General features: G+C 42.6%; 1 protein-coding gene across 6 annotated transcripts in view; it reads left to right on the forward strand.

Annotated features, from left to right (window-relative positions):
* The window catches only part of MITF (melanocyte inducing transcription factor), a 112,438-nt gene that overhangs the window by 53,268 nt on the left and 41,857 nt on the right, over positions 1–17,313 (forward strand). For 5 of the 6 annotated variants that reach the window (XM_087743100.1, XM_087743095.1, XM_087743097.1 and 2 more), the window contains one exon: positions 7,948–8,194. In XM_087743100.1, the coding sequence (XP_087599226.1) occupies positions 7,997–8,194 (198 nt within the window). In that variant the 5' untranslated portion in view covers positions 7,948–7,996. Of the gene's footprint in view, positions 1–1,055; positions 1,078–7,947; positions 8,195–17,313 lie in introns of those variants that run through there. The other variant, XM_087743101.1, reaches the window with a different exon arrangement.

The raw sequence follows: 17,313 nt of genomic DNA on the forward strand, positions 1-17,313 counted from the left end.
TTTTCCTCCCTTTTCCTCCCTTTTCCTCCCTTTTCCTCCCTTTTCCTCCCTTTTCCTCCCTTTTCCTCCCTTTTCCTCCCTTTTCCTCCCTTTTCCTCCCTTTTCCTCCCTTTTCCTCCCTTTTCCTCCCTTTTCCTCCCTTTTCCTCCCTTTTCCTCCCTTTTCCTCCCTTTTCCTCCCTTTTCCTCCCTTTTCCTCCCTTTTCCTCCCTTTTCCTCCCTTTTCCTCCCTTTTCCTCCCTTTTCCTCCCTTTTCCTCCCTATGTTTGTGATGGCTTTGAAAGTTCGAGGAAGAGCACCAAACCAATATTGAGTAATGCAGTCAGCTACATTTTAAATTCCTTTAACCCTTCATGGAACACTTTTGGGAGCTTGAGCTATTTGTGTGTGTAGGTGTGTTCACCTGCCTGTTCCTTTTCTGCTTGAGGGATTCAGCCTGGTTGAGCAGAGGTGAAACTAGGGAAACAGTGTGTACACCGTCACATCAAGTCTCCGTACCATTAAAGATGCACATCTAGCTCTTGTGAGATGCACCTCTGGTGGTTCCTAGGTGGAGGTTCACCTAGGTGAACCTTGAATGTGAAGCAGTTATGTCCCAGAAAACAAATTTGTCTTGCACCCACCCTTTCCATTCATCTTTTTGGCGATAAGGATCGTGAGAAAACCGTGCCATTACAGACAGCCCTTATCCACTCCTCTGATGTCATTAATGGCCTGAGCACACCCCTTTTAATTAATGAATGGGAAAAGTGCTTTCAACGCCAACCCACGTCTTCCGTTTCTCCCAGACCTGCAGCCAGTTGTCTGTCCGCGGGACGGTGAGGGTGGTAGAGCTGCCCAGGTGCGGGTCTGAGGATCACGCTCAGCCCTGCAGTAGTGCTGAGCATTTATCTGTGCTTGCTGCAGATCCACGCCTTGCTCCAGGCTGTGTCCATCAGGAGTTTGTGCAATACTCTCATGCGGTGAGGCAAGATGTAGTGAGATGCTGATACTGAACTTCTGGGCTGTTTTGGAGTCCTTTCGTGGTATCTGAAGACCTTGTGCATGGCTGCCTCAACCCCTGCTTCTTTTCTCCTCGGTAGGTGCTGGATTGCACAGGTCTGCAGTGCCGGCAGGCGCCAGGCACCGATGCCTGTGTTGCTGCTCAGTGGGGATTGGAGTTGCCAGGTCCTTATCTGGAGCCACCCCTAGAGACATGGCCAGCCAGGACGCCGCTTGACTTTCACCCAAGGGTGCTCAGCAAAAGCCCTTGGACACAAGGGCGGGGGGGAAAGATGGAAGCTGTTAGAGTTCAGATGCTCATGCCCTGCTCCTTTGACAGCTTCTGTCTGTAAGTGGCGCTTTCCCGGAGCGACAGCACCGTGAGCAGATGGCGTGATTGGTTTGTTGTGATGGAGGTTGTGTTCTGGGAGTTAAAAATACCGTGCTTGGGAGGTGGCCACTGTCTTCTGCAGAGCCACAGGAGCTGTGGCTGACCAGCTGATAATGATGGTGACTTTCAGAAGGGGGAAGACTTATAAAATACTCCATGTTTTAAAAAAATTATAAATATATATACATATATATATCTCCTTCTGAAATGTCATGTCAAACACACACATTTGGGTGACTGGATGTTCAGTTTAGGCATAAAAAGACTTGGTGCATTATAGTGATTATTATATAGAAGCCTTTGAGGATACTCTCAGTTTGCAATTATTCATCTCCCTTTTAACAGGAACGGTAGTAAAGGATTGTGAAATGTGACCTTTGCAGCTTCCAGATTGAACCTCTTTAGTTTTACCTTGTTCCTTAATCTGGTAGTGATCAAGCTTTCCAAGCTATACCGCAAGCTGTGTCCCCAAGTAAATGGGCATTCAAGCAGATCAACTTACGGCATTTTATTAAGTCAACATTCATGCAAAAGCCACCTCCAGAGCTTAATAATTATTTACTGAGTGCTCCTGGGTCATGAGAGAGGTTTTCATTAAGTTCAGAAAGCATTATGTTCAGCAGCTTGTGAAGGTGTGTTTTAAAGACAGGAAGAAAAATGGAAAACTACTAAATGGTGTACAGCTACTTAAAAAAATTCTTAGCTGAGGATAAAATGAAGTGTTTTGTGTGGTTGGTTTTTGTGGGTGGTGTGTGTGGGTTTGTTTTTTTGGGTTTTTTTGGTGTTTTGTTTTGTTTTTTTGACAAGTGTATCCACTGAATTAATTCGATTTGTAATTCAACCCTTAGCTCCTGGGTAGTAAATCTGCATGGTGGATGTTTGAGGGCTTTTTCCTCCTTCCCCCTGCCAACCAGGTGCACGCGATGCATTCGGGTAGACGGACGGATGCCCGTTGGGTTGAGGGTTGTTCTGTGGGTGCAGCCTGTGGTGTAGGGTAAGTGGCGCTGCTGCAGCAGAGCAGCTCGGAGCTGGTGCTGGTCAGGATAAGGGAGCACTGGAGGGACAGAAAAACGTTTACCTCGATGATGGAGCAGATTTAACAGCAGGCAGCGTGTCTCTTTAAACATGTAACCTTCAAACGCGGAAACCTGCTTTCATATAGAGGCCTGAAACATAGTCCCTACTTTATTATAAAGGCTGATAAAGGTCTCCACACCGTTTATGTAATTGCCTTGTCCTTGGCAAGAAAGGACATACGAGGGTGCCAACTGTTGGTCTGGGTTTTTTTTAACATTGATACTTTAAGCAGCACCAGCCAGTTGGCGTGGTGAGTGGAGCATCGCTGTAACCCACAATCAATTATTAAATTTTAGGAATGAAGTACAAAGTGCTCCAGGGAAAATGCCCTAGTAGTTTTCTTGTACTTAGAATCCCTTGCTTTAGCTGAAGATAGGGGAGAAGAGATTGTGTAGGGGGCTGGTTTGGTTTTTTGGGGGGTAATCTGGCTCCCTCTTGCTTTTTTGTTTTTTTTTTTTTTTTTGCCTTTGCCTTTGTTTGCCTTTTTTTTTTTTTTTTTTTTTTTTTTTTCTTTTGGTATCCTTCTGTTTTCTGTCACCCCTCTGTGGCAAACAGCGATTCTGGCTGGCAGGTTAGATGCTGCTAGAGGTGTTGTTATTTCAGCCATATATGTAGTACTGGCAACAAAAAGTTTCTTGAGGTTTTACTGCTTGGTAGAGAGACTGAAAACAGAATCTGGACAAATAAACTTTGGTTTTGAGGAAACTCTAGCGGTCATGGAACAGGAGGGGTGTTGGAAGGGGAGCTGTGCAGTGGTCTCTTCTGATTAATGCCTTCTGGAGGTCAAGCCAAGTACTTGAATTATAACGTTAGCAACCTTCTATCTGCTTGCTTTAAAGATCAAGATAGTTTTATGCTAATGTCAGAGACTTAAATGTGGATGCCTTTCTTTTCTCTATAAATAATTATGAATGGGATAAGGGTAAGACATGAAACACAAGCATTTAAATCCCATGTTATTTCTTACCTCTGACCTCCAAGATATGGTGCAGCTCAGTGGATTTCTTGAGGTACTAAATCTGCTTTTCTTGGCTGATTTCTCTGTGGACTAGCCCATTAACAAACAGTTGGCATGAACGGAGGAGAGCAGCAGCCTCCCTCTTGTGTGCCATTTCCCTGCTTAGAGCAGGGTAGTCGATCCTGCCCAGAGCAAGTAGTTTCGAAAGCTTTTTTTTTTTTTCTTTAATGCTTTTTATTTGATTCTTGTTCATTTCCGTTTGAGGAAGCTTTGGGTTTGAGGAATTGGTCTGTGTTTTTAATTATTGTAATTTGTCTAAGAAACCTTACTTTGGAGGCTTTTCTTTTTTCTTAAAAAAAAAAAAAAAAAATTCTAAACCAGTAATTAAAAAGCAAAGCTGAGTTAAATAATTTTTTCTAGTTCAGAATCTCCAGAGAGGTTTCTTAATGAACACAGAGCTAATGCAAAATAATGTTTGTAAATCAGGCAACTCATATAAAAAATGCCTGTGAACCAAAGAACTTGTTTGATCAACTTATCAGAATCTGAAAACAAAACTGACCAACAAAAGACGAGTTTGTCTTTTTGCCCAAGGAGACAGAGATAAAGTAATCAGTACACATCTGGGAAGGTAGATTAGGCTCTAAAAGGCATGGTCTTTGTAATTGCTTGAGTTGGTGGCAACAAAATCAAACTTGATTTTAATCTGATCAGTTGTGTTCTATTATCCAACAGCCATCTGCATTATAACTTATGTATGCAGTAACTAACATTTCCCAGGCATCTGTGCAAAGGATATGTAATTTAAACTTATTAAATAAACGTTATCACTTCATGATTAATTGGATTGGCACATGACACTCATAACTAATAACTCTCAGTCTGTATTACACTATGCTTATTAGACTGCTAATGGATAACCGGTTTAATCATATGTCAATTAAAAGGATGAGTTGGTTTCATTTATTGCAATTAAATGGTATCCATACACCGTGTTTGCAGGAAGTATCTAAATCACATCGTGTATCAGTTGTGTGTGTGGGCTCTGTTACCAACTCTGCATAATCCGGCGGTGAATCAGCTCGCATAGGAGGGTATTGAATCCATGTGTCCAGGTTCTGGGTCGTACTGTGGTACCGTGCTCGATCATGGGAAAAGATCTGCCTGTGCAGCAGCACGTACAGGTCAAGAAGCTTTAAAAATACGAATTTTCAAAACTCTCTTGATGAAGCCTCTGCCATAAAAAGTTTTTAATTGCTTTTTTGATTGGAAAACTGAGTTTGACTAACCTTCTGTTTGTTCTCCGGAGGGTACACGGTGATGAAACCCAAGCCATCTTCCATTCCACCTTGGAGCTTTGCGCGGAGTGTCCTGGGTTGAGAAGAGGAGCAGACGTGGTGGGGAAGGGAAGCTGGGCAGGAGGATGGTCCGTGTTGTGCATGGGACAGGCTTAGAGGATGAGATACCTGAGTTTCAAACAGTTTTCCACATTTGATCAACGGAAGGAGTGCTGGTGTGGTGAAACCGCCCTGCCTACGGGAGGAGCTTTACAGCTCCCAGGGGATGAATAACGGGAAATGTGCATGATAGGAGCTGTGTTTGTCCAGTTTGTCCAGTTTTCTTTGCAGTGCTTGTGACGGGAGCATCTGGTCAGGCAGGCAGGTGTCGTCCAGCAGCTTTTATCCCAGACAAAAGCGTTATTTGAACTCAAATGCGTTGACGGTGGTAGCTGCGGCCTGGCAGCACGTTGCTGCCAGCACTACCTGCATTCAGGGCTTGCACGCCTCTATACTGCATAAAATTACAACATGCACAAATAAGAGAATGATATGTCCACTGAGCTCGTGGCTCTGTTGGAGCTACGCTGGTTTCTGGCTTCTCCTTTGAAATAAGGATGAACAGGACATTCAGTAATCTCCTCTCGAGCTTTTTCTTCCCCGTCATCGGGCCACCAAAATCTAGTTTTCTGGATGTGAACAAAATCAGACTCTTCTTCCCCTTGCTGGTGTCTGCTCTTCTTTTGATACTTGTTTAAAAAGTACATTGCCTGACCTTGGACTACCTAATTGCATCTAAGCCATATTTTCCAGTGAATAATTAAAATATTGAGCAGAACTGCAAAAGAAATAAAACCTGGAAGAGTCTCTGCCCTTTGGGGAAGAATTTGGCAGAACAGCATTTTCTGGGACTATTGTTTCTTTGAAAGGCACAATACCTGAAGCTTTTGTTGACAATTTTCAATCAACAGTGGACCCCTGCAGGAAGCTGTAAGGACAGTTGTTGAGTTGTTGGTGTGAGTATATACAGTAATCGCGTGAAAGAGATGAGGTTCCTGGCAGGGGCTATTTGAAATGCCATGGAAATCATTGCTCCTTCCTTCTCCCTCGCATTCTCCAAAATTTTAGTACATGGGAAGGTTCTTCTGAGATGGTTTTCAGCACACTTGGCTTTGGTAGGCGGAGAAACAGTTCAAAATGAAAGAAGGTGGGAGGAACTGCAGGGTTACCAATTTTGCAGCATTAGGTATCTATAAAAAAATGCCAGTAGTACACAAATAAGAATCCTGCTTAGTGCAATACAAAATAAGCTTTTCCTCAACATGAGGAGAATGAATCCTTCCTTAAAAGCAGCATTTCAGTGCCTTTTTTTGCTCATCTGTTACAGTGGTATCCAAAGTGGGGTGTGCACTATTATTGGTGGGCAGGAAGAAAATATTAGCGCTTCAGTAGTACATGTATATAATTCATAAATAAATAAATATACCTGTATTGGGGGTGCATGCTCAAACATTTTTTTCCTGGTAGCAGTGCGTGATCAAAAAAATTGGGAGACCACTGATGTATAACTATCCTGGTCATGGAAATAAAGCATGTCCTTGGTTTGGAAATGTGCAAGTGGTTCAGATGTGCAGTCAAGGAAACACGCTGCTGGGTTTAGATGTGAGAATTGCTTTGCCCTGAATTGAAAGGGTGGTGTTTTTTGCAAGTATCACAGTCAATGACTTGTCTTGAGCAGCTAATTAGTGCAATTATTCCACAGCTGCATTAGTTTCACCACAAAGGTTTTCTCTTTTTTTATCAAAAGGATCAGTGTCTCTGTGAATGTTTCAACCTGACAGGTCTTAAATAGCAAGATGGTCCCCTCCCTCCCTCCCTGCCCCCAAAATGTGTGCTCTGGAACAGCAGAGTTTGAACTCTTGGGGGAGCAAGTGTGGGTTCTCCTTTTTCGTTTCTACTCTGAACTGTTTTCAACATCAGTCCTAAACAAAGCTGGAAAACTTCCAGCAGCGCTGGCTCCAGCTGCCCAAGCACAAGTAGCTCTCGGTGCCCACAGTCTCCAGGGGAGAGCTAGAAGGGATGCTGGCTCCTGGACTCCTTTGCAAGCTGTCCCGTCAGCATCCTGCAGGTAGCACCTAAACACCGGAGCCAGAGGTGGGGTTTGCAAGAGCAGCTGCCTCCTAGAGCGGGAGGGTTACTGCTGGCTTCCCCAGGCATGGCCCTGCATCGTTATAGGCTAATGAGCCCTTTCCTTCCATGGGCTGGCAGCAGTCAGAATCAGAAACCAAATATCCTGAATTATACGCATGGTAGCTCTTTCTTATGCGGAGTCATGTATTCTTACCTACTTCCAACATCCTCCCCTCGAAGGATGTGCAGCTTGGTATTTACATACCCTGATTGTCCTGCCTTATGCTACGGAAATGTCTTATAAATGGATTTTACTTCTGAGGGCTAATGAAATGGTGGGTTGCTTCAGAAGGTGTCCCTGGAGTCCATGGCAAAGTCCCATGGTTTGTCCCATGCTGTCTGGTAGGAAGCTCTGCTTGCCAATGGCTTAGAAATAGCTCTTAGGTGGTGAAACAGTGCAGTGTGCTAGCTTGGGCCAGCCTGATACGCTTTATAAAGCGTGACCGAAATAAAGCCGTTATTGTTGTTTATTCTGCCTGTTCTTGTATCTCACTGCGCTTGGAAGATGCTGGTAGGCCTGAAGTGGGACCTTTGGTTGGTTTTTTTTGGGTCTAGTTTCTAGCAATGAAGAGGGTCGCCACCAGCAAATCCAACTCCAAGGCAGCATTTTGCAGAAAATAACTGAACTTTGTTATGTTGTGCTTTCATGGAAGAGGTAGATTTATTTTATCTATTTATTTTTGAGCTCGATCATTAGACCTAGAGTATTATCTGTAACTATCATTAGACTTGATACAGCCCTTTATTACTTTTTAAAAAAAGGAATATGAGTACCTGCTGCTATCTATAAAAGCATTTGATTTTCTTGTGGATGGTTGCTGTAAAATTTAAACAGCAAGTAGCTCTTTACAGCTGGATATTGGCGTTTGGAAATGGTTAGCTGCCGTCAAGTGAAGGCAGCCTAAGGTGGCTGCTAAGTACCTGAAGTAGGTCGGCTCCGAATTCTCCCTCGCACGGTGCAGTGTATCCTCACCCATCCCGCCCCACATTTCGGTGTAATTCTGCAAGCTCCGACCGCTGGAGCCATGATCCCGCTTGTGGAAGCTGAGCTGTCTCTCTCTGGTCTTCCCACAGCAATTCCGAGCATCCTGGCGCTTCCAAGCCTCCCTTAAGCTCCTCCAGCATGACCTCACGAATCCTGCTACGACAGCAGCTCATGCGTGAGCAGATGCAGGAGCAAGAGCGTCGGGAGCAGCAGCAGAAGCAGCAAGCAGCCCAGTTCATGCAGCAGCGAGTACCCGTCAGCCAGACACCTGCCATCAACGTCAGTGTCCCCACCAGCCTGCCCCCCGCCACCCAGGTACCCATGGAGGTCCTCAAGGTATGCTGGTCTCTCTGCTTTTCTGTTTAGGAGCTCTCGCTCGTCTAAATGTCCTTTATTTAATAGGGACGTGGTTATAGGGATTTTCAGCAGTGAAATTTTGCAAATACGCTGCGTTCTGGCTTGATTTGCAGCTTATTTTGGTGTCCTGGTAGTGAAGAATGGAAAACCTTTTTTAAAAAGTTTTGTATGACTTTTGTTTTCTTTAAACTTTGAGATCTCAGGAGGGAGGTTTTGTTACAAAATTAACGTTCCCGTCATTTTCCCTTTGGAAAACACTTCTCCGTCTTTCTAGTACTTAGTTATTTTCAAAAAGAAGAAATTATTAATACATATTCAAATCAATATTTTGGTTTTTAAAAGAAAATAGTGAAATATGTTTCTAAAATGGAGTCAAAACTCATTACGAAAGAGCTCCTCAGAAAGCCTTAATCTGAAATACGGGTGAGTTTCCAGTCTCTTGCAACGAGCCTTTGTAATCCTTTTTTGCTTAAATGACTTGTTTGCTATTAGTAGCTTTGGATTCCTTGTCCTACTGGAAACTGTAGGAGCTTGTTAGTATCCCTCTGTCAAAGGGGATGTAGCTTGCTAATTACTTGGGGGAAAAACGTGAACAGCTATAAGAAAAGAGATAATTTCATGCCCAGGGTAAGTCTAAGTAGAGTAAAGCAATGTGAAATGTGTGAGTAAAAGAATGCAAAACATTTTGGAGAAATTTGCTGACATATTTCATGAAAACAAAATTTTCATTAGTTTTGAAGAGTTATCTATTTGCTCTGCATTGTGGCTAAATCTTTTTATTTCATTCTGATGTTTAGTAACCGCTTTCAATCGGTAGGTGTATTCTTGCCAGATAAGTTAATTGAGCTTGGTTACAATACGGTTGTAGTTTGCTCATTGCTGTTATATGTCAATGATATGTATTCAAAGATTTAGTTTCAAAATAGACTTGCAGGCTCAGGATTTCGAGGTAGTCTGTGTGACGGGTTTATGGAGGAAATGTAGGGTGCTTTTATTTATTGAATCTGCATTATGGTGTTGTGTTGACAGTGCCAAAACTAATACTTAATTGGGGCACTAGAGTCGTACTCAAGTATGGTCTATGAGCAACAAGATGACAGTTGAATTTTGAAATATATATATGTACATATTGATATATATATACACACACACATTTCCATTTAAAATTAAATATGATACACTTAAAGCGTATGTGCATATAGTAAGAAGTCCGAATTTGACTGGGAAGAGCTGTTTTGTCTAACGTTTGTGCCTTATGCACAATGTTTGCGTATAAAAATTTGTTAAACTTGTTTCCAAGTTACGGCACCATGGTTATAATTCAGATCCAGCAGATGTGTAGGTGCTATGAAATAGGTTTTTTGTTAGTAATGCACGTAGTTAAATAAGCATATGTTAGATTTTTACATCCTTTCATCCTAATGTGTTATGACATGAATTCTAGGGGGTTTTTTTAAACCTCTCTGAAAACTTGTAGGAAAGTGTTTATTTTCTGATGATATTTTACCGTTAAGGAAGGAGTGTAATGTCTTGAAGAAGCATTAGCAGTTGTCTGCATTGTGCATTTTACAATTGTCTCTTTATATGAGAGAGGAGGGGAGGCAGCCCTCTATTTCTGAGGGACAAACTACGGAAGACGCTGCAGCCAAGAGGTGATGCTTACTTGTTACAAATAGGGTTACTAGGAACTGGCTTGTCATAGGATTTGCATGCAGATCTGTAACCTGTTGGAGTATTGCTAGGGAACTTCACGCGAAGGACTTGAACCTGAATCCTCCTCCTCCAGGACCACAGAAGAAGTATCTGTCCCCTGCTCCCCCCTGATGGAGGAGTCTCCTGGAAAGAGGGAGGGCACCTCCTCTGCGGTCATCTTTGGCCCAAATGGCAGTGTGCATGACCCTGTAGAGCAAAAAATTAAGAGAATGTATGCTTAACTGGCTTGTGAATTAAAAGCAATATCTGGGAACAAGTGCCTTTGGGCAACAGAATTGTGCGTTGAAGGTGATGGTTGTGTGTATGTGAGCTACCTGCTGGAACGAAACGATGCCTGTCTTCTTATCACCCGCATTTACATAGGTAACACTCAAAATCAGCAAAACCAAGTCCTCTTGGTCTCTCTCTGTGCATGAGAAGAGAAACTGCTTTGCATAGTTGTGCTGCTTGTGTTTTTGGTGGGTGAAAGCAGCTAAAGATTCATCCTTTTATCCTTACTGACAAAAGTGGACCAGTTCTGTACAAAAAAACTTAGTACAAAATACCAGGCTTGAAGTCATGATCTTGCTGAAAATTTACCACTGATGCTTCAGAGAGAGTAGGATTTCACTGAAAGAGCCATATAGGTTTGTTTTTTTTTTTTTTTAATAGATTATTTGGCTCAAAAGTTGAGATTAACAATAAATCAGGATCTTCCTGGTGCCGATACGCTGACAGCCAGCTCTGCCTGCATTAACGCTGTATGAGTGACATCATTTCCTTTGCAGCTGCTTTTTATACTTCAGTTGTTTTTCAGCTGTAAACAAATTTTCCATATGAGCTGCACAGAAGTTTTAATTAGATAAATAGGGAACTAAGTTGGTAACTTTATTATCCAAATGGTCTGGATTTAGTGACGTTAAAGAATGAGAGAGACAAAAAGGGGATTTTTACACTTTCAGAAATGTTAATCTGCAAAGAAACTTTCTTTGAGAGATCTTTCTGAATATTACTTCACGAACAAATAAGACCAAATGTAGTACCTTTTTTTTTCTGTTGGTTTTGGTTGGTTGGTTTGGAACTTAACATCAAAAAACCCCACTCCAAGCCTGTTGAATTTGTCAACGTTTTGTGTTTAATTACATTGTGTTACTTGCCCTTTCTCCCATATCTCACAACGTGAGGAGGAGAAAAACACTTGCATGTCTGAGGATGGTAGTTTGGAATGACTAGTTTAAAAAGAAGCCAGAGGTTTTAATGAGTTTGCATTTTATATTTGTTTTCAAGATGTTTAAGATGTTCATTTAGAAACAATAGAGAAAGAAAGAGAAATACATACGAATCTATGTCACATTGCATAGGAATCTCCAGATTACATAATGTGGTATGTTCAAGGCCATATGTATAAATAGAATATCATTTTATTGAGTAATGAATTCTTATTGCATCACTTCTCTGCCAAGTAATGTAGCTTGGCAAGGTAGGAAATGACCTGCTGGAATTTAAATTTTGTGTTGCTTTGTGCAGCCTAATTAAGAGATGGACTAGGAGTAGGTCTAATTCATTTGAAAAGGTATCTCTTTGAATCTAATAGCAAAAGGAAGATTTGTTAGGGCTTTCAGTTATCCTTCTGCAGAGCTGATATTAGCTTCACAGATGTGTAGGCTGGTTTATCTTTGAGCACCTTCTCATCCATCTCCTGTTGGTAGTTGAGGACGAATGCTGCCGAGAGACGTCACAAGAGTTTCTTTGCTTCTGCTGCAGTTTAACTTCTTGCTCTGCCTTGGAAATAGGAGCATATAACTTAAAATGTTGATCGTTGGAGTAGTTCCAAGCCCTATCAATGTTGGATCAGGATCTGTTCCGAGGTACAAAGTAAGTTTATATTTTCATTTAAGAGAGTCAACTTCTTTGCAAAGAGTTCATCTTGAGTTCATCTTAAGATGTCTTCAGTGGGTTGTTTTATGGAGTAGCCCCTTCCATACAGGTGTATTTTAGTTCTGTATACTTAATTGGTCTTAAGAAGCTGTTCTTTTTGTTGTTACTGATTGCAGTTACTCCCTTGTCTGGTAGGAGTCCTTATCTGTTGGAGCAGAAGCACAGCTGCAGATCTCGACTTTAGTATTCCAGAGCTGATCTCTGGGAACTGGTTGCTGCATTTCTGTAAGCAGGGTTAGCCCAGCACTTGAGGAGGTCGTGCAGTGAGACCTGATGATAGGTTAGTCCTTTTGCTCCTCAGTCATCCATTTGCAACATATTACTGCTATTAATCCCATATCTTGTGGAGTTAAATTTGTTAAAGGTGGTGAAATCCTTGCCTGTTAGAAATCGAGAGAATATGCTCTTGATTTGTAGTGAAGCTGGTCTGTTAATCAACTTCCCCATAGCCGTCTCAGATTTAATCTGTTACTGTCTTCCTGCTTGATATCACAGAATTAGCTTTTCTCCTGTAGTGCTAGCAGCTGTCTGCTGACAGTTATTTAGGGAGCATCTCCTGTTGATGTGATAGAGTTGCTGGGTTCTGTTTTTCGTGTCTTTTGTGCCCCACCCCTCGCCTGCTCTCAGCCTCCTCTCCTACAAAGCAACTTGCAGGATTCTTGTAAAGTGAGTGATCTCCTGCCTGCCAAGCTATGGGCAGCAGCAGGACAATTCCCTGCCTTTCTGACAGGCAGTGATACCCTAGCCTCGTCTATAGGATAGCTTTCAGTCTTCTGTGTCATTCCAGGCAGCTGATTTTAGGATTTTTTTTTTTTTTTGTTCAGCAGCCAGAAAGGCTGACTTGTGTGACCACAGTTTTATGTAATGTCCCTCTGGCTTCTTCACCAAAGCTGCACTGTAGCAGTATGGATATGGGGCTCACCACCCTTTACATGGTTTTAAGAGATGCAGAAGGAAAAGGGTTTTCCTTCATCTAAAACATCTAAAATATCCAGGGGAAAAAACCCCCAAGGAATCACTTTAAAGGCTGAAATTACCAGCCATAGTGCCTTATTCTCGCAAGCAAAGCTTGCAAGATCTTCTTGGGTTAATAACAAGGGGTTTTTTTTGGTTAATAACTTGGGTTTTTTTGGTTAGTCTTTGAGAAGTTCTGCTGATAGTAGTCAGACCTGAGATGCTGATTAAGGCTTGCCTTTGAAGATTGCTCTTTTTTTTTTTTTTTTTTTTTTTTTTTTATGAGTGCACTTGTCTCAAAGTAGTCTTATTACAGAATTCACACTGGTCCAGAAAGTAAACTTAGCGCAGCAATTCAGAGAGGTGGGCTGGGGGACAAAAATTGAATTGTAGCTATGCTGTGCAGTTTGTATTGTTTTGCCTGATTTCTGGATAAAGTTTACTGTTCAGAACAAGCATAACACAATCCCCTAAGTACTTTGCACCTTCCTGCTGAAAACACAATGTGGTATTGCAGAAACTATGACTGGTGTCAGCTTGCTTATGTCCTCCATGGGAGGAGATGCACTGGAGCATCCTCAGGAGTCAGGAAAGGAGGCTCAGGGCCAGCTTTGGCCCACAGAATTGCAAATCAGTTCCTTTTGAAAACATTACCGGTTCTTGCAGAATTAAAAACATTACTAGTGGGCAGCTGACATCCAGGCCTCTGCACGTCTCACTAAGCAGATGGAAGGTGGAAAACTGAGGGTGAACACTTCTTCCTTCTGCCCCTCCGTGTTATTTGTCAGCGTTCCTCAGTTGGTGCATGGATGCAACACTTGTGCTGTCATGTTTTTAATGTGATGCACCAGACCACAGCACAAGGGTTGATGGAAGCCTAAACTGATGTGTTGTGGTGAAATGGTGTGGTCCCTGTCCCAGTCTGTCCCTGCTGCTGCATGCGAACACTCCCAAGGATGCGGATGGTTTACCTCTCATTCCTCCGAGTGTTGTCACACCAAATGAATAGCACAATAAGAAATCTGCTGGGCCTCTGATGTCTCTCTTCCTCCCACTTTGCCTGCCATTGGGGATTTAAGAATGTAACTTCCATTTGGCACAGGCGCTGAGATGGGAGAGCCACATCGGATGTGGCTGCAGAGTACAGCCTCAAGGGCTGGGGTGGGAACCAGCAGTGGGTGTCTGCTGCGTGGACTGGCATGTTCCTGCAGTGGTGCAGATGTCTTTTGGACGCTGCACAAACACTTTGCGGGTAATGAGATAAAACGGGTCCCTCTCAGGATGCTAACATCCCCTTTATCCTTGTTTCTGGAGAGTAAGCAAACAGTTCCCTTGCTCCAGGGGATCCGGACAAGGCGGGACCTCCTTTGTTGATCTGCAGCTTGAGATCTCTCCTCTCTGTGTTCCCGCATAGTGCCTGCTCTTGCTAATGGGGCAGTTCACCCCAAAATGTAACATGTATATAAAAACATATGCATGGAAATATAGGCTACAAAAAAAAAATTTTTTTTCATATTTGTTATTAACAGATTATTAATAGTGTATTTGCATACAATGATGTTTATAATATGCTGAACACCTAAAAATTTCTCTTCCGCTAAGAACACCACTCAGGATTCCCCCTGCTGCATTGCCTAGGTTGGTCTCTTCATGGTAGATGTTAACTGCTCTTTTGGTGCTAGAAATACAGCTCTCTGCTGCTACGGCTTGTCATTGTGGCCTTTCTTCTTTCACTTGGGGTCCTAAACAAGCTGAAACCTCTTCTTTTCAAAGCCTAGAACCAGCTACTGTTTACTGAATTTCTGCTCTTGCTTTATTATTCCAAGAGCTTTTGCCCATCTCATGGCAGTATTGTGGGCTGATCACTACTGATACCAGAGTGGGTCGTTTGTCTCTTCCTCAATGCTGTCCCATTGCTGTAGTTCATGCTCATCTTTCCCCTTACAGCAACTTCTTCCGAGTCAGCAGGAGTGCAGCGCTGCAGCCGTGCTGCTTGGGAAGGCGCAGGCGACCAGGCTGGCCTCTTGCCTTCACCCTCGTGTCATTGTTCATTCAAATTTTAAACGCACCACCACGATAAGCTCTTTGCATCAGATACCTTGTATTTCTTTGTTTTTTAAATGCCAAGCATGTCTTCTGAGTGATGTTAATGACTATGGACATATATCAGAAAAATACCTCCTTCGAGTCATTTTCCAGTGTGCTTTTACAGAGAGTGACCTGTGGTGGTAATGCAGTCCTGCCTAGCAGGGAAGGCTGTGCAGTTAGCAATAGTGTTCTCGCTGTAACAATTACCATAAAACTTCGTTGTATAAGGGGACTTAACTCACGGTTCTGAAGAACAGGAACAATGGGATGTCAAGATAAACATGTGGTAGCATCTGCTACAGCAAATATGTGTTTGTGGATGCACTTATCTGATTAAAAGTTAATTTAATCTAACCTGACAATGGTAGATAGTAGTGTGTGCTGGTATAGTATGTAAGCATGGCGTGTATTTGCAATTGAGAACTTAGACAAGTGATTTGCCAGACTGGGTCTTGGTGAACTACAGACAGAACATTTAAACTAAGGTTACTCACTTAGTGACTCTGGTATACGTAACTTGAGCCTACAGCAAATTCTTCATAAAGAAAAACTTGCATTTAACTACAGAACCACTGAAGCCTGCCTTGTCTCCTAAGCCTTCACGTAAGTAAATGTATCTCTCAGCCCTTAAATCTTTTGCTTGCTTAGTGGGTTGAAAGTTGTTCCAAAACAAGCACTGGTGCTAGATGTCTGTGGTTAGTGATAGAGGTAAAATGTAAACTCTTGCTTAACACCTAGGTTATTAGACGTTAAAAATGCATGGAATTCAAGGGGGCAACATGCTTCGGTGTACAAGTGTCTGACTGCTTGACTGCTAGTGCAAAACACTGCTTTCGCCCTTCATCCCAAATGTCCTTTTCCTATGGATGCAAATATATGTGTTGCCTAGCTCTTGAGAGAAATGCTGTTGCTGATGAAGATGTCTGATCTTTCCATCTTGGCTCTTCAGCTGTGGTCACTGTGACATAAAATACAGCTCCCAAAGTGGAGGGACAAACTGTGCTGCTACTGAATTATGCTGCTGGAGGGGGCCAGGGTATTTCCTGGGCAAATGATGCTGTGAGCAGGGTGCACAGGCAACTGAGCAGAGCGGGAAGGTAGCTGAGAAACTCCTCCTTATCATAGACCTGTCACCTTGCAAGTTCACAGTAGTTACGTGGTAGTTTGAAATAACATTTTTGACACGGAGGAAATAAGGATATATTCGCACAAAAAGACACAGGCATCTGGAGGTCTGAGCTCTGATCACCTTTTAGAAGGTTCTTGGTGGTATATACCCTAGTTGGTGGTCTTGAGGATTTGCTGTCTTCCTGCTGGCAAGATAGCATCCACAAAGTTAAGGAGAGCTTGCTAAGTCTGTTCTGTTACAGCTTCAAAGCACCCCTTTTTTTTTTTTTTTCCTTCCCCCAGTGGTCTAGCCGTATTATCTGATGGCTGACTTACCAGACCTTGGGAAAATGGTGGTACGCCACGTGTCAGTGGCTGTTTTGGAGCTGCAGAAGATGAGTTAATCTTCCCAAAGATCTGTAGGTGCCCATAGTTACGGGTATTAAAAGCATTGATGAGGCTCTGCAGCCCACCAGCTAGCAGATTTTAACAGCTTGTATTGAGTCCTTTTTCGGTCAACGTTGATTTAAAAAACACCTTATTACACTTTCCTGGTTGAGCCAAGGACGTATGAAGAGGGTCAGTGCTGATTGTTGCAGTTGTGCTTGTTGCTTCCACAGCTTAATTTGGAAGAAAATAGTGCCCAGAGCCACGCGCGGTGCTGGAGAGCCAGGGAGTCGGGTGGAGGTCTAGGGAGGCCTCTGCTGACACCTTTGATAGACGCTAAATTTTAAATGTGAAAATTTAGATTTGCTTAAACTAATCTTTCGGTATTATGTACACTCGCAAATATTTCAGTTCTTCAGCTAGTTTGGCAGCATTATTCTCCGAGACGCTGAACTTGCGTAGTGAATGAATTCAAAGTGACAAGCTGGAGACATTCCTGCCATTCAAGAGAGGCTTAAGGAATTTCTTATTGGCTAAATTACAAATATGTAGCATTTTGCCCAGCACTGCATGGCAATTTCAACCTGCCTGACCGTGACAAGATTAGCAGTTTAGCAGTTTTCCTCCCCCTCCCCAGCAGTAATATTTTATTTTTTTTTTTTAAGTTAGATTAAGAAGTACCAGGCAGAGATGCAAAAGCTTGAAAGAGTAAAAACCAGCCTTACCTTGAATGATTCTGTCTGTCATTGGATTGGTTCCTTAATTAGCCCCATGTCCTTTAACCTCTTGAGAAATAAGTAAGGGATAAATTTGGGGATAAAGACAAAGACGCCTGGAGATTTACCACACACCGCTAGGTAATTCATCAAGGAATGTTGGTAATTAGCCCTGCCTCTTTCCTTTCTGGCTCATTTAATAAAACTGGTTGATTT

The sequence above is a fragment of the Nipponia nippon genome, unplaced genomic scaffold (genome assembly GCF_047370975.1).
Source record: "Nipponia nippon isolate SJK-2023a ecotype South Korea unplaced genomic scaffold, ASM4737097v1 scaffold_9, whole genome shotgun sequence".
NCBI classification, from domain to species: domain Eukaryota; kingdom Metazoa; phylum Chordata; class Aves; order Pelecaniformes; family Threskiornithidae; genus Nipponia; species Nipponia nippon.